Here is a 25336-nt window from a genome sequence, read left to right on the forward strand (position 1 = left end):
GGGGTTAACCTTCCTTTTTTTTTGACCAAAAAATCTCCGGTCTAAGAATTGATTTGTATGACCGTTTCTTGAACAATTGGACACTCAGGAACTCAGAAAACGCAGAGAAAACAGCGTAGGACCAACAGGAGAGAAATGGCCAGCGAAAAAGCACCTGCTGAAAAACGTCGACAACACAGGTTCCGGTTTTTTGGCTGTAACTTCTGATCCGTTGATCCCAGTGTATTGAGACTGCGCTTAATCGTTTTTTCTCGCAATATTACGTTGGAATAGTGCCAGAAAGAATTTATTCCAGCACTTTCCGGAATCGCGAAAATTTTCGCAAAAAATGCAAAGGGGTTCAATGGTTTAATTGTTTAATGGTTTATTTTTCATCTTTTCCATGACAATATTGGAAAACATTATTGCAAAATTAAAAATAAACAAAGTCTTAATTCCAAAACCTTAGCCTAGTTCTATATCACTGTTCAAGATCTAGGGATAAACAATTAGAACGGAGAATAGAACAGAGAAAAACGGCGAAGACAATGTCAGAAAAAAGCGAAAAAGAAAAGAAAAGAAAAGAAAGCAGAATCAAGCTAAGAAAGCAACAACAAAGAAACGTGGGAAACAGGAAGTGGAGAAGACTAGATGACGAGTCGCCATCAAGAGCGGGTCTCTTCTGTCCGGAAGAGATGCTGATATAGGTCGCGTTCAAAAACAGCAAGCGTCGAGACAGACCTGAGTTCGGTAGGTAGAGAGTTCCAGTGTTGAGCGTCTCTGACCGTCAGGGAGTGACGAAAAGCCTCACTTTTAGCCTTACTTTTTCTTGATTTTTGGAGCCGAATGTTTTTGCCTCGTCCTTGTCCTTCTCGACCACCTGCAACCACCGCCAACCACCTTCAACGAGCACCGCCAACCACCTCGGGTTATACCTTGAATAGTAGTAAATATTTTCAGCATAGGAACACATCAAAATATTGTGTATGGATTAATATAATTAATCAATTAACTAATCAATAATAGAATAAATTTTATTAGCGCAATCATAGCTACTGAATTTGAGCTTGCGCGAAAAATGAATCAAAATAATTCATTGTAAACGTAAAAAGTTTATTAAAATGTGCATAAAATCTAATAACAATCGCCATTAAATTTTATAAAAACGTTATACTGACCGTGCACAAATAGTATCATAGCTTTTTGTTACTGGTTCACATGAAAACAGTTGATTATAATTATTTGTTTTTTACTATTACCGTATACAAATGGTTGAAAACTGAAAGCAATGAATAATTATACAGCTAAATATTTAAGTACCACTGAAGAAAGGTCAAGAATAAAATCAGATAATGGGGACAAAATATTTCTCATGTCGGTTCAAAGTGGAAACCGGGTTTTTCAAATGCTGCCATATGAAAGATCGGGAAAAGTACAAATATTTTTATTTTTTAAATTAATCAAATACGTCAATTTTTCAGCGAAACGTTGATCGTCGGTTATTTTTTCTCTGTGGAAGATAACTGACGAAGCTTTTTAAAATTTCGAGTGTATTTCAACTCACCTTTGGAGAGTACAAGAAAAATTTACTTATCATCAATTGTCGCAAGATGGCGAAGTTATTAGCAGGCCAATGAAACGCCTCGCCGCAGGAATCCCGAATTAACAGGAAAGATGGAGTGCGTAATTTTTGTCTGAAACGTAAAAACTAAAATTGCTTTGAATTGACATATATTTTTATCAACGACGAACGACAAAACTCATAAAAAAACGTTAAATCACATTCATTTTCGTTCAGAACTTTCTTGGTAAAAATCGTTACTTTTTACGTTTGACCTCGACAATTGATATGATATCACGGTTTTTTGGGTTATTTTGGTGCATCGATAATAGAATGGTGCGGGAATTGAAAATAACTGGTTTTAAAACACTCTCTTGCTAAAGCTCGCTCGGGGTCGGATGCCTAGTGTAACTGGTTTTTATACTCGTGCAATCGCTTACACTGTCTTTGTGCATGTGACGCAAACCGAATCTGCCAGTAAGATTTTTTCTATATAATGCTACAAATCACGTTTACATGTGCTTGTAAGTTTAACGTATTGTGATTTCACGACAATAAATTTCGTCAAAAAATACCACAGAACTATCAGCTAAGTGCTGACAGATTTGAAACACCACGCACAGCAATGTTAGCTCCAATCGAACGACGTTATTGTCATAAATTCCAATGAATACAATGCCAACCACTCACCAATTGTAAATTGTTGATCCTGGTTTTTCGGTTTTTCCTCCGATTCAAATTGTTATCTGAAGCATGCATATTGTTATGATAGTACAAAACATGACGTTTTCAATAATCAAACTTGTAAACTTGAAAATTAGTCCTGAACGTCTAAAGTTACCGGGTCAAGGACCTGGACAGTCAGAACTACGGAGCGCTTGTCCTGGAAGTCGAGTCCCACCAGGTAGCGTACCCGGAGTCTAGAAACCACGGAGCGCTTGTCCCGGAAGTCGATTTTCACCAGGCAGCGGACCTGGAGCGCAGAAACCACGGAGCGCTTGTCCTGGAACTCGAGTTGTACCAGGAAGCGGACCCGTAGCGCAGGATCCAGGAGGAAGAGAAGCTGGCACTTGAAATCTGCGGAACGCGATTCTCATCCGTTCGCTCTACTGCGCGGTTGTTTCCAGACTGAGGAATTCGGCTAGCGATTACTATAGATCGATGACGTCAGGAGAAAAAAAATTTTGAGTAACGTCACCTTCTGATCATCCGAACCTCCAAACATCCAAACTTTGGTTTCGAACTTTAACACTATCTATGCTGTATGATGTATGATGTATGATGATGTATCATGTATGATGTACGATGATATGATATGATGTATGAAGATTTTAATTTTCACATTTCACACAACAAATACCCACTTTATCTTTCCTGCCGATTCCAGACTCAAGCGGCTTGGCCCTCCGACGGCCAGCCGTCGACTAAAGATATATTCTTCAGTTAACGGGTCAGCTAATAACGCCGCCGTTCTGCGACAATTGAACGATAAAAATTTTTGCTTGTACCTTTCGAATGTGTGTTAAAATACACTTGAAGTTTCAAGAAGCTTCGTTCCTATCTCTCCCTATCAAAAAAAAAAAAAAAATCGCCAACAATCACCGTTTTCGGTCTTTAAATCAGGACGCTGCGTTGAATACCGTCACATATACGGAGCATCCATTTCATTTTGATCAAAATTAGCGCATCCGTGATGTATTACAATTATTCTGAATTTTTTTCCATGCGAACACTTTTCTAAAACTAATTCTGCTCCTCTACCGAATGTAGATACTCCACTTGCGACTAGCTCAAACAGCGTTTCGATTCTATGCCTATGAAAATTCAAGATGGAGAGAGCAAATGAAAAGTTGTTCGAATAATTATGAATACTAATGTTATGGAATACATCGAGCGCGTGTCGAATAGAATCCCATTTCGAAATGAATAGTTCTTCTACTATCATATTATAGACGTGTTATTGTAGGTAATCTAGTTTTTCTCCTGAAAAATTATAAAATTTACAGTATGCATCACCTTTTAATCTCAAATGGATCATGTATATTGATATCGTACATGGACCGCATATACATATATAGTTTTTGGTCTCTGCATCATTATTACATCAGATCTATTATTATTCATGATGTCATCATACATTCCCCTCTCGGGTACCTACACTTTAATTAAATCGCTGATTTTCTACGAATTTTCGAAGAAATTTACTCTTATTATCAATATCTTGTATCCTCGACAAGTCGGTAAGTACACACAGGCTAAGTACCGGCTTGGGCTTACCCTTGCGTAGACTGTGTTACATCGAAGGTGAACGCAGCCATCATCATGTTGAAATCGGTAACTCTCTGATGTTCTGCAATAACATCTCAACTCTACCGTTGGAACATCTCAGGGAGTGCAAGCGCACGATGATTTTTCGTTGTCACACCAAAGCTCATTAGGGCAACTGTCTTTATAACCTTCCGTCAACCTGTCAGGTGTTAAGTGGAGGTCGTGGTCCATCGGAGGAGGTCGAGGAGGACGAGGACAACGAGGTCGACGAGGGCGGGTGGACGAGGACGACGAAGGTTGTCAGAGGTGGTCGGAAGTGGTTGGAGGTGTTCGGAAATGGCATGAGGTGGCGGGCGCTGGTAGGAGACGGTAGGGGGTGGTAGAAGGAGTTTGTGACGGCACGAGGCCGCAGGAGTTGGCAGGGGGTGGTTGGACGTGGCGGAGGCGGCGTAGCAGGAGGGCGACGAGGTGGTCGGAGCCATTCGGGGGTGGTCGACGGTGGTTGGAGATGCTCGGAGGTAGTTGGGGGTGGACGCGGTCACGCTTCTTCTCACGGGAATGATCGAGCTGATCGACATTTCTAGATCGCAGTTGTCAAGTAGTCTTACGTACTTACCTTGTACCGATTCAATCTCAAGCTTTCATACCGACATTACTCTGGCTGCTACGAATGTCGGTGCGAGCTCGTTAGATAGAGTCGATAGAGTAGAACCCTCCTACGCCCCCAGGCCCACCTGGACCGACTTGCCCGCCAAAACCTGGACACAAAAATTTACCCAGGGGTATCCGTTTTTATGTTGTTCAATCAACGGCATGGGTTAATTTCAGACGGGATACAGAAGCGCCTGTGCATTGGCAACTTCTTTTATAGCACGACTATGCGTATTGCGAGTAGGCTGCACGCAGGCGGAAGTGCTTCGCGGCAATGCCCTGTTGCATTGCTTGGATCCGCAAAAACACTATTCGTATTTTTTGATACTGTTTCTTGACCTCTCTATATATCAGACTGAGAATTTTTATTTTTTCAGCAGTTCATTTTACAACAAGGAGACGAAATCTCTTTAGGTATGCTTTTTGTATGTAGTTGTTATATATAAAATTTTATACTTTTTAATTGTGTAGGATAGTTGATGTAGCTTAATACTAGCTTTGCTAGTACTAATGAGTTTTTCATTTCCCGATACATTCGTAATATTTCATGGATTCACTGTATTTTGACAATCTTTTTAAATCGAGGTGATGTCGTTCAACGAGTTCTTTCTTCACCACTATAAATTGAACGTATCTTGTACGTAAGAAACGTATAAGCCTGAGTTAAAAACTTTGTAGATTAGACTTCGTGATGTTAAATAAAATAAGTAATAAAAAACTATCCAATTATTTTCCACAGTTATGACATCGTCTACGTTGCGCTGACGTCGAGCTACGTAGTAAATTCAAAACTAGAATCTTGAAGCATTCTGAGATCTTGTGTCCTACTTCTATCTTCTGAAGGTCGATTTCGGAGCTTGAAGGTTGTTGAAACAAGGTTTATTTTTTTTATATGCCGAAAAAATTCTTCTGAGAACCTTCGAAAGGAAGTTTAAATGGGCAAATGTTTCTTTGGTCTAGTATAAGGCAATTTTGTTCGTAACACATAAACAGTTGTAAGAAGTCCTATTTTCAAGGATATTTGTTCCATTGTGAAAAAACTCATTTTCTTAGATTTTTAGATGAAATTCTTTACTTAATTATTCTACGCTTGGATAAAGCGTTTTCACTCCCCTTTGTTTTCAGATTAACCGTCAGCCAAAACCAAGCAACCAGATGTAGTAATGGCATCACCATCAGCAGGGCTCGACGATCCCCCGACTTTAGTATTGCATCGAAATAGTCTCACGATTGCTCAATTTACTACTTATTCTTTCTGAAATTGCGCGAAGTATATCAATTATGCACGTTTAGCCCCTGAAACGCGGAAAATGTGAGAATACTAACACGTGTCAAAAAACCACACATTTTTTTGAACGATTTTCGGGATATGAGTAATTTTCTTGAATTCCGCTACGAAAGAGCCACGGGCTATCAAAGTTTGAACCCTTTTCGTTCATTTGTTCATTTGATACAAGCAGAAAAAGCGTGACTTTGCTCGGTCGGTAATGGTAGGAGTACTACATACCCATAACAACCTGCCGTTCAGCCCGATACGCATGATTCTTAAGGTTACATTACATCATTTTTCATAAATAGACCTTCAATCTTGGCACGAAATTTTGACTTAGTCAACTCAGGCTGCTTGTCATGTCAATTATTTTAGCCTCACACACTGATCTTCGCATATCGCTACATCGGCACAAACGCACTCATCAATAACAATGCAGTCTGAACCGTGAAATTCACTCACAGACGGCGCGACACTCGAGCGCGTAGTTCCGCGTCCGCTTGTCATGTGCGAATGTCGCGACGCTGGTAGTTTGGAGTCATTTTGTGCGTCGCATGCGCGGCTGCGACCTTTGTGTGCCGGGTTGTCGTTCGTTCGTGCGTCAGGCGCAAATTATGAATTTGACTCACCGTAAGTAACGACGCTATCGACTTGGACGCGGTTTCCATTTATCTTGTCAGTAGAATAAACACCACCTGATTTTCTCATCTAATGTTGTATTCACATTTTTATATCTCATAATTGAGTGAACCCCTTAGAATCTAATTATGAATTCGAGGAAATATGAGCTGCAAAGTCTTTGTGCTTATCTCACATTATTATGTTTCAGAATGAGTTTAATCCTATTGGTCGTCGATACATCGTAATGAAAAATTCTGATTTCAAAATTGGGATCGCAGATTATTCCACGGTCAAACTGGGGAGAGAAGATATCCAAGTTAAACGAGCTTTTCGTTCAGATGTCAGTCAGGCGTTAACGTATTTAGTCATATCGTTCTTTATCTACCGCTCGTTAGCTCTTCAATCCATTGTATGATATACCGCTTCCTCATATTCATTGTATAATATCGTCGACTATCGATGATGTAATAATCACATAACCATAAGACAGAGCAGTCTTAAAAATAACGCAATAACAATTTATTGGTTAATTACGTAAGTTTACAATATCAAGTATATCTATATAAAATACATTACGTCGTACGCGTATTATCTAATTATCACTGATAAATATATATACAATTGTAATATTCTCTCATACAAACTCGTCTCGACTTTATAACGTTGACGTTGGCAGTTCGCTGCATCCGTTCCGAATTTCGACATTGAAATTATCGTTTCTAAATGAATAGATTTCACCGACAGCATATAATTTAAATTAGTTGATGTCACAATTTCTGCGAGCATTCCTGTCCTACAATGTATAATGCACAACAAGAGTTGGAATTTCAACTGAGTTGCACCAAATAAAACCTTTCTACCATTCAAAACATGATACTATTATTTCTCAACCCTCATAACACCTCGGCAATAAAACAGACGCCAATTCTCTACTGTCAACAATATCGCTCTAATCTTCGCTGGAGTTCAAGGTGAGCAGTACAGAAAATGCATCAGACCCAAATCGCAATTTACTCGTAATCCTCTTCGTCGGGTCTGACTTGTGGGAACCTTCTCAAAGGTTGCTGCGCCTGCTGAGGTGGTGGTTGAGGTCGTCTCTGCTGAAGTGGTATGTTGACTTCTTCGGGGCTGCGAAACACTTGGTTAACCGGCACGCGAAATTGGGCAGGAATTTGCTGCTGAGGTCTTCCCTGGGCGAGGGCATTGATCGGTCCGCCGTGCTGGGGCAAGAATACCTGAAAGGTAACGAGAAAAGTTCAAGTTTTGTAGTACCTAAGGCTTTTGGACGGCACGAGAGGCTACTCAAACATACACATCAACTGATAAGTGATTTAAAACGACTTCAAAATGGTTTCAAGAAGTTTAAGCTCCATGTTAAGTTATTTCAAACTGGTTCCAAAGAGTTTTAAAAGATTTCCATGTGGTTTTAAGCGATTTCAACCAATTTCAAACTGATTTCTAAGTGATTTGTAACAATTTCAGAATGGTTTTAAGCACTTTAAACTTTGTGTTTAACTGTTTCAAACTAATCCCGAGAAGTTTTGGACGATTTCCATGTGATTCAGGCCATTTCAAACAGTTTCAAAATCATTTTAAGCGACTTTAAAGTGGTTTAAAAATGGTTTTAAAAGTTTAAACTTTACGTTACCTATTTCAAACCGATTCCGAAAAGTTTTCAATGATTTCCATGTGGTTTGAAATGATCTCAACCAGTTTCAACCTGATTTCTAGTGTTTTCAAAGTGATTTGAAACAATTTCAAAATGGTTGCAAGCACTTTAAACATTACGCTTAGCTATTTCAAACTAATTCCAAGACGTAACGGATGATTTCCATGCGATTTGAAGTGGTTCCGAACAGTTTCAAACTGATTTCAAGCGATTTCCAAGTAATTTTGAACGAATTTAAGCGATTTCTGAGCGATTGTTATCAAGCCTGATTCTCACCTGTTGAGTTGGACGGCGAACGACGGGAGCAGGTGTGGGTGAAGTAACCTGGTACTCGGACTCCTCTCGTTCATCGGCGTAGATGTCGGCCGGATAGTACCTTTCGCTGTACCGCAGTGTCACGTTGGGTTTATTCTCGGCTTCAGCGAGATTCAGGGGCTTGTAGAGATACTCGTTGACGAAATGGTATTGGGAACTCTTTTTGCAGGTAATATCACCGCTGGGAGGCATGCAGATGAGGTGAACCTGTGACGAGTAATCGAGCAGGAAATTAACCACTGCAAGTCTCCGTGCGAAAGGGTATCGGAGTACACCTCTTGACACAATCGCCTACCTGGTGGAAGGTGAATCCCTCGGGACATATCCACGAGAACTTAGCGTTGTCTTGACAGTAGTGGAAGACCTCGCAGTTCAATTCCTCGTCGGCGTAGTAACCGGTCTGCTTGTTCAAACAGCCGAATTTACTCTGTTGCAAAAGGATGCTCAGACGGTCAGGCTCCTCCTCCTTCTCCTCCTCTATTTCCTCGGCTTCGGGTCGCTGCTGAAAATTTAAACGATATCTTTGGAGATAGTTGATTGAATTTAACGGGTCAATAAATTTAGTCGCGATCTTTTTTTTATACGAAATTTATAGTCATTCTGTTCTTGGAGAGATGTAAATTTTTAGCAACAGTCTTTCTGTGCCTCGATCATATCCTTCAGTTGTCACCAAATGGTCAAGAATCAAAGAAGCATTTGTAATTCCTGTTCAAAGATTCTTAGTGCATCATTAATTCTTTCGATCAACGAATTTTGATTTTCACTGAAAAAAGCACATTCCAATTAAATTTTAACTAACTTACCTCAGGGGAGTTTTGAAACTGGGGTGGATTTCTTTGACGTTGCGGTTGAGGAGGAACTCTAACGGGTGCCTGATGCTGATAATCCCTAGCAGCATCTATCGGCGCAGCGGTGGGTTTGCGATAGATCTGAAAATCCGGACACGAACAAGTCGAGCATGAATGAAAGTTAGCGAATCGGCTTCGCATTCATATTCAATTCTCCAATTACCTGTGGACTTGCAGTTCTGTAGAGAGTTGGAGTTGGCGACGGAGTGGGAGTCACAGCGTTATCCTCGTAACTGTTGTCCCGATAATTCTGCGAGGCACTGAGACCGGAAGTGAACAGAGGACCAATGCCACCGGGTTTCCCTTGCGAGTACGATCCCGACCTGGTCTCCAGGTTGTCGTAGATATTTTGCGCAGCCGCAAGGCCAACGCACATCACCAAACACACTCGATACATCCTGAAATCAGAGAGGCGTCATTTCATTCCGTTAATTTAAACAACTCCGATCTTTGTCTGAGAATAAATGATGACCTTCTTTTGACGTACGAGCGGAATAAAAAGTGGGGAAAAAGAAAAGAAAGGAGAATCCTGCTCGAACGATGCGGTTACGTGAAAATTTACGTCCACCATCGGATATGGTTGATGACCTAGAAATTGAGAGGAATCAGGTCGCGGTTTATGTCTCGTTGGTACGTTATTAATGACGATCAGGTGTCGCGCAGAGAAATGCATGTATAACTCGTTACCACGACCGTATGGGTATCTGCTCTTGCCGTTCGAACGAATTTGTGAAAGTATACGTGTATATGTTGCAGCGAGGCTAATTGCAAAGTGTGTCTAAGCCAGATGCCGGGACAACCGAGAGAGTTAGATATTACTCAGGAGTCAAGGATAGGTACGCTCGTAGACAAGTACAAGTTAAACAGTCTCGACTATTTTTATCTTCACGTTGAAAATACACACTTTTTCTTACACATTTCTTCTTTCAGTTTCTCGACGTACGGAACATCCCAATTATTTGACTCTCGCCAGATATCGCATACATGTATAAGAATATTATACGTATTTGAGGAAAGTATGTTACTTTCTACGACACGGAACAAACTCAACTTTACACGTCGTAAAATTCTTTGTTTCCCATTGCACGAAAGTTTCACGTACCGACGTTCTTGATCCTAGAAATAGTTTTCTGGCTCTCGATCAACGATGCGATAAGATGACGATCGATCGATCAGTGATAAATCGTAAAAAAGAAGTAAGAAAAACAAAAAGAGAAAAAAAACTTTGACGTTAGCGTCTAAACGAAACCAAGTAATTGAAATACAAATTCTGGTCCCCGATAATTTACGATCGATTAAAAGTATGATTATATACAAGATCATAATTCAGCATGAAACTTCTGCCGTCCCGACCGAAATGAATGGGAAGTATTAAACCGCGACCCCAAAAAAGATTGCGGAATTCCGATTCTCGGTTTAAAATTCTACCCGCGATACGCTGCGGCTGACGGAATAAATTCGATATTGTCCGTAGAACATGCAATGAGAGCCGGTCGGTGGTGGCCGGTTTTAAAATCGGTGAAGCACGTCGCCGCTGCAGGGTTCGACAAAGTGAAAGTAAACGGGGCGTGTGTGGAAAAACTGTATCTGCGAGTCATACAGAGCCAGAAGGCATACAAACGTTACTACATATACACGTGTGATACGAATGCCACTGGACCACGAAATGATAAAACTAGCGCTCCCATAGTCACGCAGATCGATCGCGTTCGAAGCAAGGAGAAAAATCGACTTTGAAAAGAAGTTTTCCAACCTCATGGGATGTAATATACGGATGAATAAACCAACAAGAAAGGTCTACAAGATTTCTAACACGTAATCCAATCGGTTGAATTCAGTTACCGGATCGGATCGTCCAATTTCACCAACGATGGTTCGCGATCTCCTCGGTTATAGAATCTGCGCGCGTATATACATACATAGTAAATGCCGAAACTTTCACGATCTTCTACATAATAAACGTGTATATAATACACAGTGTTCTGGGTATTAGATTCGCCCGTTGAGCAAGCTAATTTCAAGCTGTACGGTCTATTTGTATTATATTATTATACATTATGAATTAATTCCGCGATGGTTGTTACTGCGTTTATTATCACGCGGTTATTTGTTTATATACGAGAGGTTTTTGCATTCGCGAGTATAAAAACGAAGAGATTATTCTCAACGGTAATCCGGGAAGTGATCCAGAATTCTTACCGCTTACGCAATGACCGAGGCGTTGCGTAATGACCATTAAACCGAGCACTGCAGGCGGTGTTATAACTGTAACGAATATATAGAAACTGGAAACCGGTATAGAATTTGAACGATTCCGTTACAGTCAGCCGCAATGCAACGTGGATAACGAATTGTAATCGGCAAAACTCGAAAGGTGAAGGGGCAAAAGTATAATGCGAATATCAAAGCGCTTCTTGGTTTCGATATTACGCTAATTTTATTCACCTCCAAATGGCTAGATTTCATTCAACACGAACCTAAGCCAGTTGATTGATTTCCAACCGATTCGAATGTCAAAACGAAATCGCTTGTAAGCAATCAAGTCGTTATTCATCGTTGCGAAGTTACTGTCAACAGTTTCGTTTTTCTATCGTAAGAAATTTGCACCAGTTGGATACAAAAAGAACAATTTTTTCATAGAAAACAAGCTTAGAAACTGGAATAATTAGTAAACAAATAATCTGTCGCGTGCCGGTATGGAACCTTTTTTGCCAATCTTATCGACTCGATGATCGAGGAAAGTTGTTATTTTATTATGTAAATTCCAGAGATAGTTGTTTCTCTCTCTCTCTCTCTCTCTCCGCGTGTACCGGAGACCGAAAAGAATGCATTATATTCTTGCGGTATGGGTTACAGGTATCTTATAACTGCATTTTACGTACCGTATCGAAAAATTCTCTCAACCATACACAGGAAAAGATGTAACATAGATTTTACATCTGACGTGATGAATGTGTGAACAGCACTTTTTTGGAGTCGAATCTACTATTGGTTTTGTAACTCTTGTTATCGGATTTGTAAATCTTGCCAGAATTGCTGTAGATTTGACTCTAAAAAATTGCTGACCATATGTATATATATGTATATATATATATATATATATATATTGGCCAACGGAGATGTAAAATCTACAGTATTTTTTTCTCTATCCGTGTACAACATGCGGAATCAATCAGTCTCCGATTCTGTATTCAATTGAAAATTGGCGTCTAACAACTTCTGCACTTCTTCGTGAAGCGTCAATGACAAGTACGTATAATTGAGGGATAAAAATCTAAAACATGTAAGTAAAGTCCGGAAACTCGGATGGAATTGAAGGCCGAGTTACTCGCACTGACGGTAAGATAATATGAAATTGAACACCGAGTAGGTCCGCGAAGGTGAAACTGGTTCTCTTGAGAAAATCTAGAGCTGCGCTAGTTCTTTTAAGTGCTTTTCAACACCCGGGTCGCGTTGCACCTACGTACAGAGGAATTGCGTGAAATAGAAAGAGAGGGTCGTCAGAGGGGAAGGGACTGAAAATTACGAACCGAATTCCGCGCAAAATTTGTGTAAAACGAGATGAAAAATTACACTCACGTGTCGCAATTCTCTTGGGAATAAGTATAATCGACGATACTTGGATTTTTTGTTTTTGTTTTTTTACCTTTATAGTCAACATCGATGGAGCGAGTCGGATTCACTTTCGTTGCTCAATATACAATCATAAGCGTAAACAGGCTAATCGAAGGAAAAAAAAAAAAAGAGAAAAGAAATAATAGACACTAACCGTTGAAATGATCACGAGTCTCTCTCTTTCTCTCTTTCTCTGTTTGAATAAATAGCAGAAATCTTATTTACATCTAGAAAGTCTGCGGCAACTGAACGCGATAGGTTCTACGATATCAAATCAATTCGTATTCAATCATAGTTTGAGATCCGCGCAGTGATTGATAAATTACAGTGGGTTTGACCTGTTTGAATTAAATCAATCGACAGGACTTGACGTAACGAGATTATTGCGTACCTCGTTACGTCTGGATCGCCAATTAGATAAACGATCTATAATCGATCGAATTCCAGTTTTGTCCAAGGTGCGTGCGAGAAATAATTTAACGAATTTACCAAATATGGAATAATAAATGTTTTCTCAATTCAAGGAAATGTTTTACAAGATCGAAAAATGTACTATTCGGTCAAATTTTTTGTCGAGTCGGATAACATTCCGTCAAATCGCAATTAACGTTTCTTTCGTTACACAGAATCGCCATACTTGATATATCGGAAAACTTTCTTTAGCCGTGTGTATAAATTTTCTTTCACACTCGTTCCGACGAAAATCGCTTTAAAATCCAGTCAGGACGTTCTAAAACATCATTAGCAACTGAATCCTGATTTGCATGTCTATTTTATTTCCGATTAACGAAATTGTTTCCATGTTTCCCACCTTTTTTCCTAAATAAGAAAAAATAAAAAAAAGGAATGCCGCTCTTTGGCGAAATTCAAATTTTGCAATATTCATTTTGGTTTCCCTACGTCAAGGTCTGAAAAATCAAGCACTCTGATACCGACTTACCTTTGACCGTGATGCGATTGAACGCGGGTTGGTTCGGCGGGCGAGGAACACGGCACGGAACGGACTTATACAGGGTACAACACACGCGAGATTTATCGAGTAACGGGCACGAGAATCGCTTATATACCTGGTTACGGCTGAAAGTTGTTACCTCCACCAGAAATACGGACGGATACCGTCCTTCGGGCGGGAGAACCGCTTGGCGAAACGGCTCCGGAAGGGGGTTCGATGCGGAAAATGTGATACCTCGATCGCTGGACGCTGTGGATTTAAGGATAAGCAAGGGTTCCGCGAACCGAACTGAACCGAACTGAGGAGCCGGGGTAAAAATCAACGGGGGAAAAAACAGGATGGAAAAAGACCGCGTCTAACGGGTCCAGGAAGACGCACTCGAGGATTTACCGAAATGAATGGAAAAAAAAAAAAAAAACACCGCAACTAACGGGGCAAAGAAGACTTGGACGATTCGGGTAATTAGACGCCGAATAAAAACAGAGAAACTGTCCGCAGGTCCGATAATCTGATGAGCTATTGATGCTTTCTATGCATAGTATTTTGCGTGAGGATTGAAACAGGAAGGATTGTACTACCTTTGAAATATCCGGTTCAAACTGAGATACATTTTTGGTTCCGGTTACCGCTCAGTCCTTGACTATTTTCACATTTTACCACAATCGAAAAATATTGTTCTGGGTAGAGAGTGAAAATTAGTTTTCTAACTGTTGCCGGAAAGTTTAGTATCCGTTGCTATTCTTTCTCATTACGATCACTGTTGCTATATTTTCTTGTAAGTGTTGCGAAAATTTAATGCTTGTGCGATAACGATAAATTGATGTTAAAGCCTTGTTTAACTAAAAAAAGTAGAGTAAACCGAACAAACTGATTTTGCGTTGCAATTACCAAAAAAGGATCGATAATATCGCAAAATGGTTAGGCGTACCTCATTTTTCGTAATTCCAACAATATTCAAACGGTTTTTTTAACGATACCTGTTTTACTAAATTTTTCCAGTTACTGTAACAAATGAAATTTTTCTCAGTGCACACAGAGAGCCGAAAATCTTGGAATCATTTGAATTGAAATCTCATGGAATATTTTTGAAATATCTGCGGTTGTATTGAAACCTTTTGAAACATTGTTAAGTGTTGTCAAATTGAAAGAAATATCTTCAAGTTCTGCATTGAAATCACTGGGTATTAATTGAAATCCGGTAAAATATTTAGGCAATGGATGCAATATCGATTGCAAGCCTCGCTTGAAGTCTGTTTAAATCACGTAAAATTTCGCAAATTCTTGTGCCTTGAAATTACGGAGAATTTTTTAAATTTCATAAAATCGTTTAAACGAGATCAAAGTTTGTAAAGTTAACGTAACGATAAATTTTTAGAACTTCAGAATTGTCTGAAATTCAGTAAATTGTATGAATAAAGAATAACATATTTCATATTTCAAGCTAGTGCTTTTCTTTTCAAGATTTCGTTACGTGAACTTCAGCTTGTTTTGAATCTGAGAAAAATTCCATCAGAGAAAATCAGAGATTCTTATTTAAAAAACGACGTGAAATCTTTCAAATCGGGGAAAAATGAACTGAATGTTCTGAAATCGGTTGAAATCACTTAAGATTAGTTAGAATCGTTGAAATTACGTGAAACTCGTACAATCCAAAATCGTTCAAATTTGGTGTATGAAAAAATTGGTGAACGCGTGGAACGATCGATTCAATTGATTGCACGATCAAAGCAACGGGGTCAAAGTTCGTAAGGTCAAAAAAAAAAAAAAACGACGAATTTCTAGAACTTCAAGATTGTCTTAAATTCGATAAATTGTAAAAACAAAACAAAACATATCTCATATGTCAAGCTAGTGCTTTTCTTTTCAACATTTCGTTACGTAAACTTCACCTATTTTTGAATCTGCGAAAAATTCCATGAGAGAAAATCAGAGATTCTTATAAAACGACGTAGGATCTTTGAAATCGGGGAAAAATGAACTGAATGTTCTGAAATCGGTTGAAATCACTTAAAATTTGTTACAATCCTTGAAATTACACTGGCAATTGCAATTTGGATAATTCAAAGTGGTTAAAGCTTAGCGTATGAAAAAAATTGGTGAACGCGTGGGACGATCGATTCCACCGATTGCATGATCTCGACCTCGGTGTCGCTAATTAAATAATTGCAGAAAACACTTGCATCTCGGGGAAATCTTATATGGCATTCCGTGGAAATAGCGCCTAGACGTCGTTGCGTTTAGTCTCGATCCGTTCGGATTTGCACCGCCGTTCCAGCCTACGTGGCTCACTTTCAATTTATCCTCGGAGTGCGGAGACCCTCGTTCTGTAAACACGTCGGCAGCAGAAGCATGACTTGATTCTTCAAGTTCAAGGCTTGACGGTTAGATCCTCCTGTAGATCGCACGCGATCGAACGCCGAACAAGTCTCTCGACGAGTCTATCAAGTTTCTATTTACCTACACGAGCTGTTGTTCGCAATTGATCGTGATCAACGTCATTATTTGGCATGATGAAAATTCGAGCTTTCGGCAGTGTTGCACAAAATAACGAGTGATCATTGATCTGTAGACGAAGAGAGCGGATTATCCTGCGTGTAATGAATTTTTTTCATAAATTTTATTGCTAAATTTATTCCATTGGATCCGAAAGTTTACGGGGTTCTTGGGGACCGTTGGTCGTGGTAAAAGTTTTGGATTGTGGTGTTATTGGAGGTTTTTCAAATATATTGAACGATTATTATCTTCATTTATCCTTATAATTATACTGCATTTATTTTCTTCGATTAGAATATACACGATTTCTGAAATTGTTTAGTATTTTTCCTGCAAACTGTCGGTACGATTCTTAAAAAATTACGACATCTGTTATCCGTCAAAGAGGAACAAAAAAAAAAAAAAAAAAAGTTAATTTTTTTCATTCTTACAGCAGCTTGAGATTCAACTTTCTTATACGTGGGAAATAAGAGTTTGATGTTCGGTTAGACTCTTTGAAACATTCTTCTCTCAGAAATTGAATCGGAAGTGAAATCGGGCGCTTCTTTTTCTCGACTGTAACCGATCACATTCAAAACCTCCGTCTAAAAACGAGTAAAAATAATCAGTCTTCACTTTTCATGCATATAATTTCTCGTCTTATTTTCCTTGCAAAATTCAATAAACCATTCGTTATAAGTGAGTAGAAAATATAGAAAATTCGAACGGGAGGATTGTGATTTGAAAAAATCGTTCACCGTTGTTCTCCAATAACAAGAAATAGGGTTAAAATTTTACAATTTCCGAACTTCCCAAATTCACAGCTCGATTATATAAAAAAGGGCGGCGTCGCGACGCCTGGTTTGAATAAACGATAGTCAAGCGTCGATTTGACGTTCCTTTCACCTTTCGATGATTCCAAAAGAAAGGAGAACCCGTGGCTTGACTCCTTAACTTCTTACGTGACGACGTGTAACACGGCTGAAGTGGTTTTCACTCGATCGTCGCCTTCTGCGGCCACACAAAGCACCAAATTCTCCGCATTATGCATCCTGCCCAATATTCGCGAGGAATAAGACAAGCAATTAATTGTACACAATAAGCATCAGGCGCTGCTGTCACGCCCTGATGCCGAATAAAGTTATATCACCTTATTTCGGAAGGCGTCGCGACCGACCGACGATCGAGGAAAGCCTTTCTTCGTTTTTTTCATTCCTGATTTACAGCCTTTTTTCCACCGGCAAATCCTAGCCCAAAACAATATCAGTCTTTTCGAGCGTGACGACGTCTTTTTCGACAATTGCAGTCACCTTGTTACGCAATTATTCGCCTGCAATTCACGCTGCGTTACGGACTCAGCAGAGAAAATGTAAGCGAACCCGGATCGCAAAGTTAAGTGACGTCAGAAATTTGTTCAGCCCTTTGTCCGAGCAGTCGGACATTCGAGATTATTTATAATGCGTTGTTGTGCGAGCAGTTTGAGTCCGGGAAATTAAGCCGAAATTGCAAAAAGATTTTTTTCATCCAATTGTATCCGAATGGATGAATTTCAATGATTATTTTTAATGGGTTGAAACGATTCTTGTACTTTGTACTTTGAACGTGATTTTAATTTTTGAAAGCAAGGATTACCGCTTCAATCCCAAAGGACTTCTTACAATTAATTTTGAAAAATATAGAGAGTTTAAAGTAGAGAGAACGAAGAGTTGGTAGGTAAGTGAATAAGTTAAATTATTGTCCAGAATTACCGGTCAATTAGAAAATTTACAACGCGGCAGAAGTAATCAGAGAAAGTAAATGCGTTCCTAAATTTTAATTGTTATTCCTGACGATTTTTATGCCATAAAAATTTCACCAGTGTAATTTCGGACTAATTTTTACTATGGATAATTGGTCTGTGCATGAATTAGAAAAAAAAAGTAAGATATGTAAATCGACGCGAATGAGCAATCTTCATTTTTGACGAAATGAGAAACTCGACGAAAGTTTTTCACAACAAATAGATTACAATCGAAATATGATTTCGATTTTCAGAAACTTTTATATTATACCTAGAGCGAATTATATTCAAAGCAGAACGGTTTATTACAAAGCATCTGCTAATTGCGAGACAACTGATGGATCGATCCGTTTACGCACGCACTGTAAATAAAGGTAGAAATTTATCAGCCACTCGTTATAATCAGCTCGGCAATCTGCTTTCTTCCTAATGAAAATTTCACGCCGGATAGAGCATAACAAAATATGGTATATATGCTGGGTACATGTAAAATATGTAAATTACGGAATGGAAATGCGGTTAAATAAGTTTGATTGAAAAATCCTTGAAACTTTGCACACGTGTAATGCTACAGAAAACGAATCTTGCAATCTACGAGAAGATTATCATACGCTGTTTTCACCCTGCAATCGAATTTTTAACACCACACGGGACACGAGAAATTTCTTTTTCAGAAAATTATTATATTCACGATTAACCCTTTGAGAAATATTTTATATCCATTTTTCGTATGCTCAGAGAACTTTTCAACATATTTCTTTCCGGTTTTTTGCTATTTCTGTTAGTATCTAAAAGGTTTTCAATACTCGAGAGTCATTATTGCGATATAATGTGAGTAATTATTGTTAGAAACAAGATAATTGAAAAAAATCGTGAAAATTGAAGGAATGATTCATTTCCGAGAAAGTTACCCTTCTACACATGTACATGTTTTGCATAAATTGTAAGTTTTTGGGGTCACTGATTACGAATCTAAAATCGGATATTAAAAATTCAAAATGCCGGATCCAATACGGCGGATGAAAATTTCAAAGCTTATCGAATCCGGAGTAAAAACTGCGTCCAAGAGTTTTTTGGTTCGCCGATTACGGATTCGGAATCAGATTTTGAAAACCAGTGGAAAGTTTTTTGATTCGATGAAATTTGAAATTTTCGTTCACCATATCGGATCCGCCATCTTGAACTATTGAAATTCCAGATTTCAGATTCGTAACATCCGCGATCCTAAAAACCACAAAAACACTATCCTGTCGTAAAAGTTTGACTCAGCAAAATAAAGCGTGACTCAAAGAGAGTTAAAAAGCTCCATTCTGAACCGAGAGAAAGAACTCGAGTGGTATTAGCATCCTGACATCATGCCAGCCGGTGTTACAACGCGGTGTATAATTCGGTTGAAGGCGAGGGGGTCTGTATAAATGTATAATAATTAATGACTAGCGAGAAACTTGGCACAGGTAGAACAGTGGAAAACAACGCACGTAACGCAACGAGAGTGAAGACGCAACGATGACATCGTGGGCGAGATACGTGTGCACATATTTTTTATTTTATTTTTTTTTAAGAACGAGGCGTGGTGTTCAGCAGGTCCGATGCAGTCGTTTTTCACCGCGTGTGCTGTCGTGAAATAATTATCACCATCGTTACACGAGCACCTTTCTTCGTTTACGCGTCGTTTCGCGAAAAAGAAAGCACGATCTCGTTCCTACGTTTCAATAAATTATTACATACCGTGGCATTAGTCGGCAGCTTGTTTGACATTACAACTATTTTCACCTGGTGCGGGCAAAAACGCGTCTTCACGTGCCTAATTCACCTTATGTAAAATCAATTGCAGGAATAATTTATACAGGCAATAGTTGTGACACTTGGGTTAAAATTACTGGTAACAGAAGACTTGACGAATGACTATTGAAAGTTGTAACGTGTTTGTAACATACATTCGATTTTTTATTCATCATTTATTCTCGAATTTCTTCCACGTGTACAATAGTATCAATTTATCGTACTAACAAGTTATTTATTCACTTGAAAATAACGTGTGTTTTTTATTTTATGGAGAAACTTTAAACGACGCTTATTGAAGCATTGCGATTTACGAAGAATGGATTCTACCGCAAGGTACAATAATTACTAATCACAATGTAATATCGTTGCTTAAATTTCCTGTAACTAAACAAAGGCGGAAAAATCAAACACCCACTGATTTTCAGACGAACAAAGCTGCGTTACGAAGTAATTGCGAGGAAAGATGGTATCGCGAAAAGAAAAAAAATTGTGAATACTACCCACGATTGCTAATTAACGGTTATCCTTCGATCACTATTAAGCGCGGTTAAGACCGTTACATAAATTACGACAGAATTAACGGGGTTAATTTCTTGTTCTTCCTGTGCGATTTCTTTCATTTTATACACTCAAGCCGATGGAATTTCTGAATAATCTTCTGGATTTAAATGTTTTGCATAATTTCCGCATCTTAATTAACATATATCCTCCTTTGTATCTCATCTGCGATACGACGTATTAAGGTGAATTAATTTCGACTTTGACCTCTTGCAGTTTCGAGAGACATTAAAGGCAATTATCAGCGAGACAGAAAATCTGGTCGAACTCTCACGACAGGAACCGTTTTTATTAATAAATTTCGAAATCCGCTGCAAATTCATCTCGTCGATATCGTAACAGTGAAACTTTGACGACACAAAGTTTCTCTTCGGATTCGTTTCTCGGGCAAAAATCTGACCTCGCGCTGAGTTGTTTTCCAAATTTGAACACTTGACGAGAATTTTCGTCTACCTGTAAAAAATTTGCAACATTCCTCACTGGTGAAAAAACAAGTTGTACCGAATCCTCCTGATAATCTCAAAGAGTGAAATAATTGCGAAGCTGCGTGTCTTTTCTTTCTATTCCGTTATCATTTTTGAAAAGTTCTCCGCAGAAGCTGGAAATGCGAAAATTGGTCGAATACACTTCACGTCAATTTTTTCCCGATGATATTCGTTTATTTATCGGTACGAATAAGTTCCAGGGAAAAATTCTACACATGTGTTCCAATTCCGGGGACTCGGAAGTGGGGAAGAAATGAAACGGAGAGTTAATTTACAGCCGCTGCTGGTCCCATTCCGATTCTTGTCAAAGTTTTCAGCTCGAACAGTCGGCCAATCGCCTCAAAGGCGAAGGCTGAATTGCGCAAGAGTTGTAATAAATCATCCAGCTGTTTCGACTCGGGTGTTTGTCATACATCCGCATAAGCGTTCGAAGTATACCGGCTCTAAAATACATTTATTACGCGTTCAAATTTATTGTGTGATTTGTTAGGCGCAAATCTGTAGAGGAAATTTCATGTGAACCGGAACATTGTCTGAATCACGCCATTTCTGATTTTCTTTAAAATTTTTCCTGCATTTGTCCCAATTATGAAACAGTTCACCGAATTTTTAAAGATTTTTTATTCAACAACAGCCTAATTATTTAGAAAATTATAAAGTGATTTTGAAGAGTATCTTTTTTAAAATTCTACAATAATTCTTAGAAACTGTATTTTCTATCTCAAACGTTTCAAGACCGAGTCCATGATGGGCCGATTTTTGTATTCATTTATTTTCAGCACTTTTAATTTTTTCGGTCAACTAAAGCATTGTTTAAACGGCCTGAAAATTCTCGAAAAATTCTCAAAACTTCTATTCTTCACTCAGACGATTTCTGGACCAATTTCATCAAAGAGCGACTTTTTTCTATTTTTTTGACACAATCGACTTTTCTTTTTATCAACTTCATAATGAAACGTAAAATGGGTATCCAATTTGAGATTCTGGAATTGAACGTCAGTCAAATTCGCATGGAGTGAGTCGTGTTTACAATCTCGGCAATGATTTAGCGGAAAGTTCGGTGTTTCAGCCTTTCATCCGGAATCCGGATCGAGATAATCGCAAACGAAGCGACCTTGACTTGTCGTGATTCCAATGATTCAGAAACTTTCAGTTTTGATACGGAGCCATATAATTATCCACGTAGCAAATTGCGAATTATGCACGGAGGGAAAGGATCGTTTGGATCAACGAAGTCGTTTCAACGGGCAACAAACCTGACGATATTTTACTTCAGTAAAATCAAATTCTTCCAGAGCCATCGGAATTATTTCTGTTTTTTTTTTTTTTTCTCTTTTTGCGGTAAAAAACGTTTAGTTAACCACCCGTAATAAAATATTATATTCGTCGTCAGCAAAAATACCTTTGTTGTACAGTTTCGGCGATATTGCGATAGGATTAAAAGGAAAGTAAAGAAGGAAAGAAAAAAGAAAGAAGAAGGAAGCGGATCGGTATTCCGCTTTGAAACAAGCTGAATAATTTCCTCAGAGATGCAGATAAGCGAGAAATGGAAATTTAAATCGAAACGTACCGCGGTATTTACGTATCGAGGCTTACGTAAGAGCTTGTGCCTTTGTTTTAAACTCTTTGCTTCTTTTTTCCACGACGAAAGAGAACTCGGACAGGTGAAACCGCGCCTGAGCTCGGAGCTCAGTGATCATGAATGAACGTCGAACGCGCGTTAAAAGAAATTTACACCCGCGTGTAGAATGTGGGAATAAATATTGAAGTTACGGGTTTGCGGGAATCTTCGACCTTGGCAATAGCTCGAAGGATCCTTGAGCCGCGAAACGTGCGTTTGTGCCAAATGCCTCGGCAGCTGCGAATGCGAAACGAGAACGACTTCTTCAACGCTTCGCGAGATATGGTCCATTTTAAACTTACGATACTAGGTGCACACGCATATTTATTCGACCAGATCACTTTCTCCCTTCAGCGTTCGTGCCTCGGTGAAAGCAAATCTTTGAAACACCTTAAGGCTCGCGACCAAAGAGAACATTGGAGAGGGTTCAATCACCGATTTACATCTATCAGCCTTCTTCCATCTCTGTTGTACATTGAAATTGTCGTGGAAGAATATTGTAATCGCTCCTCGGGCGATGTTTCAATCGCGAGCATTTTTTTTTTCTCCGCATCAACTTCTTTCTTTGCCTCGTTTCACACCGACAGCCTTAATTAACCTGCGGTATTTGACACTGCGAATGAATTTCAACTATCGTGCTTTTTGGATCCACGCGGCGATACTTCGAGCATCTTACATCGATTGTAACGATTTCCGTTCGATTTTAAGTTTGTCCACTTCTTTTTGAAACAGCGATTATTTAATTTACATCTTTTAACGATATTCTGATATTTCTAGAACACGTTTGTTCAAGCGTTATTCCCTCTGATTGCAAGATTACAGTACTCGTGAATTATATCAACGTTTACTAAGTTTGAATCTTTGATACCAAAACTGTGAGACCGTGAATACGAGTTCACGAACAATTTTTTAAAGCTTTATCGGTAGGTGTTTTGTGCAGTGAAAGCATTAGACTCTTCTGGTTTGCACGTTCACTTCGTGAGCTATAAAAATACACCAAACCGGCAAAAAACACGGGTTTTTTTTGCCTCTGGATTTCTTTTATTTATCTACAACGCAGAAAAACAAAGATTTGCATTCTTTTCGCGATTTGGGCGACAAAGGCAGCGAAGTTTTGCCCGGAAGATGTAATTAGCTGTACGCTTCGATGCCAATTAGGAGAAACTCTAGCAATAAGTCATTTTCTTGGGCTAATGATGAGATTTTGTATTTTTTCATGAACGTCAGTTGATTTTCGTAAGTAGAGAATAATTGAAATGAAACGATGCACTGACTTCGAATTTTGCGACAACCGCATAAATTTAATAAAATTAGTAAATTCAAAATTAATAAATTTGTGAATATGAGTGGCAGGATACCGAAAATCTTGTTACTTTTTCACCAGCATAAGAATTCCGAATTCTTCTAACTCTGGGCAATATTGTAACTATTCAAATACAGTATAATTTGTAATTCAAACGACTATGCTCAAACACTAAAATGTTTAAGAATAGAAATTGTTTTATATTTTGGTAACGAAGGGGTTATAAAATATAATTGCAATTTGTAATTGGGAGAAGAGAAATGGATTACAAAAATAAAGGAAATACAAATTGCACTGGTATTTTTTAATTGGAGTGAAATAGAATATAAATTGGATTTCTATCGTGTAGTTACAAAAAAGAACCGATTCACTTTGTAATTAAATTGTAATGATCAAAAATTGTGATTAGGCGATGCCCGATACTACCGCGGTAATTAGATGGTTCTTATTCGATTCCGGAAGTTGGGTCGTTGAGTAATTGTGTACAACAGGCGTGATCGCGTCGTCTCCAGACTGGAGGAGGAAAGACTTTCGCTGTCTTCAGTTGAGCGAGTGGCGAGGTCGTCGTCGTTATCCAAAAAACAATGGGATGGCAAAAAGCGTAGATAGGAACGCCGAGAGGCGGTGAAAAGAGAGACAATAGATTTCTAGGTAGGCGTGAGCTCGGATCTAACTTCTTGCAAAACCTCCTCACCGTTGGAGCAGCTCGGCAAAACGTCTCGTGCCGCTTCTTGCGGATGAAATGCGAGTGTGTAAATTTGCGCAAGTGTAAGTCAGAGGATCGTATTTTGTACACTCATTTTTGCGCCAGAAATTTTTCGCAAATCATACAGCGAGAAGACGAGAAATAGTACGTTGTGTAACAAGGAGGCAAACTCGGTATTTTCGGGCCGAGCGTAAGTTTGAAATACGAATCGTAGGTGAGCCGAAGACGAATATTGCAAATACACGAGGCAAAAAGATCGTTGCCTACTTCTTGCATAGCGATTCTTTATATGTCGAGAGTGTATTGCGCGTTTTTTCGCGAAGCACCGAATTGAGGTTAGGGTCGCGTAATGACAGATTTCGTAGCGACAGCGCATGCGCGCAGTACAGAAAAGGCCACTTTCAATTCCTAGCATTTAAAGTGGGCTTTTCTTTACTCCGCGCATGCGCATTTTTAGATTTACTCTACCGTCATAGGCAAGGGTACTTTGCGAACGGAAAACACGCATGGAAAAACGCGTAAAACATGCTCGCGTTATACCGGGAGAATCTTTTGAAGCTTGAAAACTAACCGCACATGCGCCAAATAATTCAATCTCATTGGTCGGCGAAATCTTCCCGCAGCGATATTTTTGTTTGCGATGCAGGCGGGCCAACCTACGCAAAATGTCTACGTTTGAATTTTCACAGAGCGTAAGCATTAAATTCCGACCGTTCTTTGAAGGATCAACTTTCCGACCCGATAACAAATGCTTCCCAAACCTTTCCGAGTCACTACCTCAATTATTTGAGGTTCTAACCTCGAAAATTCGTATCAGCTACGTCGCCGTCAGAAACAGTTTGACAACTGAGACTCGGGATGGCCAGCCTGCACGAAC

At 39.1% G+C, this 25336-nt stretch overlaps 1 protein-coding gene across 1 annotated transcript; it reads right to left on the reverse strand.

Annotated features, from left to right (window-relative positions):
• Nucleotides 1–6847: 6847 nt before the first annotated feature.
• Nucleotides 6848–13885, reverse strand: LOC124219551 (uncharacterized). The gene is made up of 6 exons (XM_046627263.1): nt 13738–13885; nt 9346–9580; nt 9138–9263; nt 8630–8836; nt 8296–8541; nt 6848–7585 (listed from the first exon to the last, which is right to left on the reverse strand). The coding sequence occupies exons 2-6, from the start codon at nt 9577–9579 to the stop codon at nt 7361–7363; spliced, it is 1038 nt and encodes a 345-aa protein (XP_046483219.1). The 5' UTR covers nt 9580; nt 13738–13885; the 3' UTR covers nt 6848–7360.
• Between the last annotated feature and the right edge of the window lie 11451 nt (nt 13886–25336).

The sequence above is a fragment of the Neodiprion pinetum genome, chromosome 5 (genome assembly GCF_021155775.2).
Source record: "Neodiprion pinetum isolate iyNeoPine1 chromosome 5, iyNeoPine1.2, whole genome shotgun sequence".
NCBI classification, from domain to species: Eukaryota; Metazoa; Arthropoda; class Insecta; order Hymenoptera; family Diprionidae; genus Neodiprion; species Neodiprion pinetum.

What these genes read in the sequence shown, in the direction of transcription:
- LOC124219551 (XM_046627263.1), bottom strand. Translation starts at nt 9,579, where the DNA reads ATGTATCGAGTGTGTTTGGTGATGTGCGTTGGCCTTGCGGCTGCGCAA. An exon ending in ACAGAACTGCAAGTCCACAG is followed by an intron (nt 9,264 to 9,345) that starts GTAATTGGAGAA and finishes CCGGATTTTCAG; the next exon opens with ATCTATCGCAAACCCACCGC. An exon ending in AGGGATTCACCTTCCACCAG is followed by an intron (nt 8,542 to 8,629) that starts GTAGGCGATTGT and finishes TACTCGTCACAG; the next exon opens with GTTCACCTCATCTGCATGCC.